Source organism: Telmatherina bonti (genome assembly GCF_933228915.1).
Source record: "Telmatherina bonti genome assembly, chromosome: 3".
NCBI classification, from domain to species: domain Eukaryota; kingdom Metazoa; phylum Chordata; class Actinopteri; order Atheriniformes; family Telmatherinidae; genus Telmatherina; species Telmatherina bonti.
Window position 1 is genome coordinate 3,546,124 of NC_136621.1, and position 521 is coordinate 3,546,644.

The 521-nt window shown below is 42.4% G+C and overlaps 1 protein-coding gene across 1 annotated transcript in view; it reads right to left on the bottom strand.

Annotated features, from left to right (window-relative positions):
* Window positions 1-490: 490 nt before the first annotated feature.
* The window catches only part of slc2a15b (solute carrier family 2 member 15b), a gene marked incomplete at both ends in the record, with an annotated part of 28,888 nt that continues 28,857 nt past the window's right edge, over window positions 491-521 (bottom strand). The window contains one exon of the mRNA XM_079265027.1: window positions 491-521. This exon is cut by the window's right edge and continues 212 nt beyond it. Coding sequence (XP_079121153.1) covers window positions 491-521 — 31 coding nt within the window.

Consider the following 521-nt stretch of genomic DNA (forward strand, 5'->3'; position numbering starts at 1 on the left):
CCAATGATCAGCTCTGAAACAAAACAGGGTTTTTCTGTGCTGTGAAAAAGATCCAGATCCCTGTTTTACAAAGAGAAAGTGTTTGAGCAGAGGAGGAAACAGACTGAGCATGTCATGCTAGTGGAAACATCCGGTACCGGAGAAGAAAACCGTTTTAATGAAGACCTCAGAAGTCTGATGCCTGCGTTGCATGACCACAGATTCATTTATTACACTTCAGTCCTTTCATGAAGAGCTACGATCAATAAGGTCCAAGTCGTCATGAAAACACAAACTAACACAGAGGAGAGAATCTGGAGCTGTGAGAAAACTTCTCTTCAGACTCCAGGAAATGGATTAAAACGTGACAGATGCTTGAATAAAAGCACATGACTGTGTGACTCCTGTCCCGACTCATAACAGACAACTGTCCCACAGAGGACCGGATTCAGTTTTATAAACATTTACACTGCAAACTTCCTGTTCCCAATTTTCACCATCAGCATGTCAGTCAAGCTCCTCTTTCTATCTTGTCATCATGG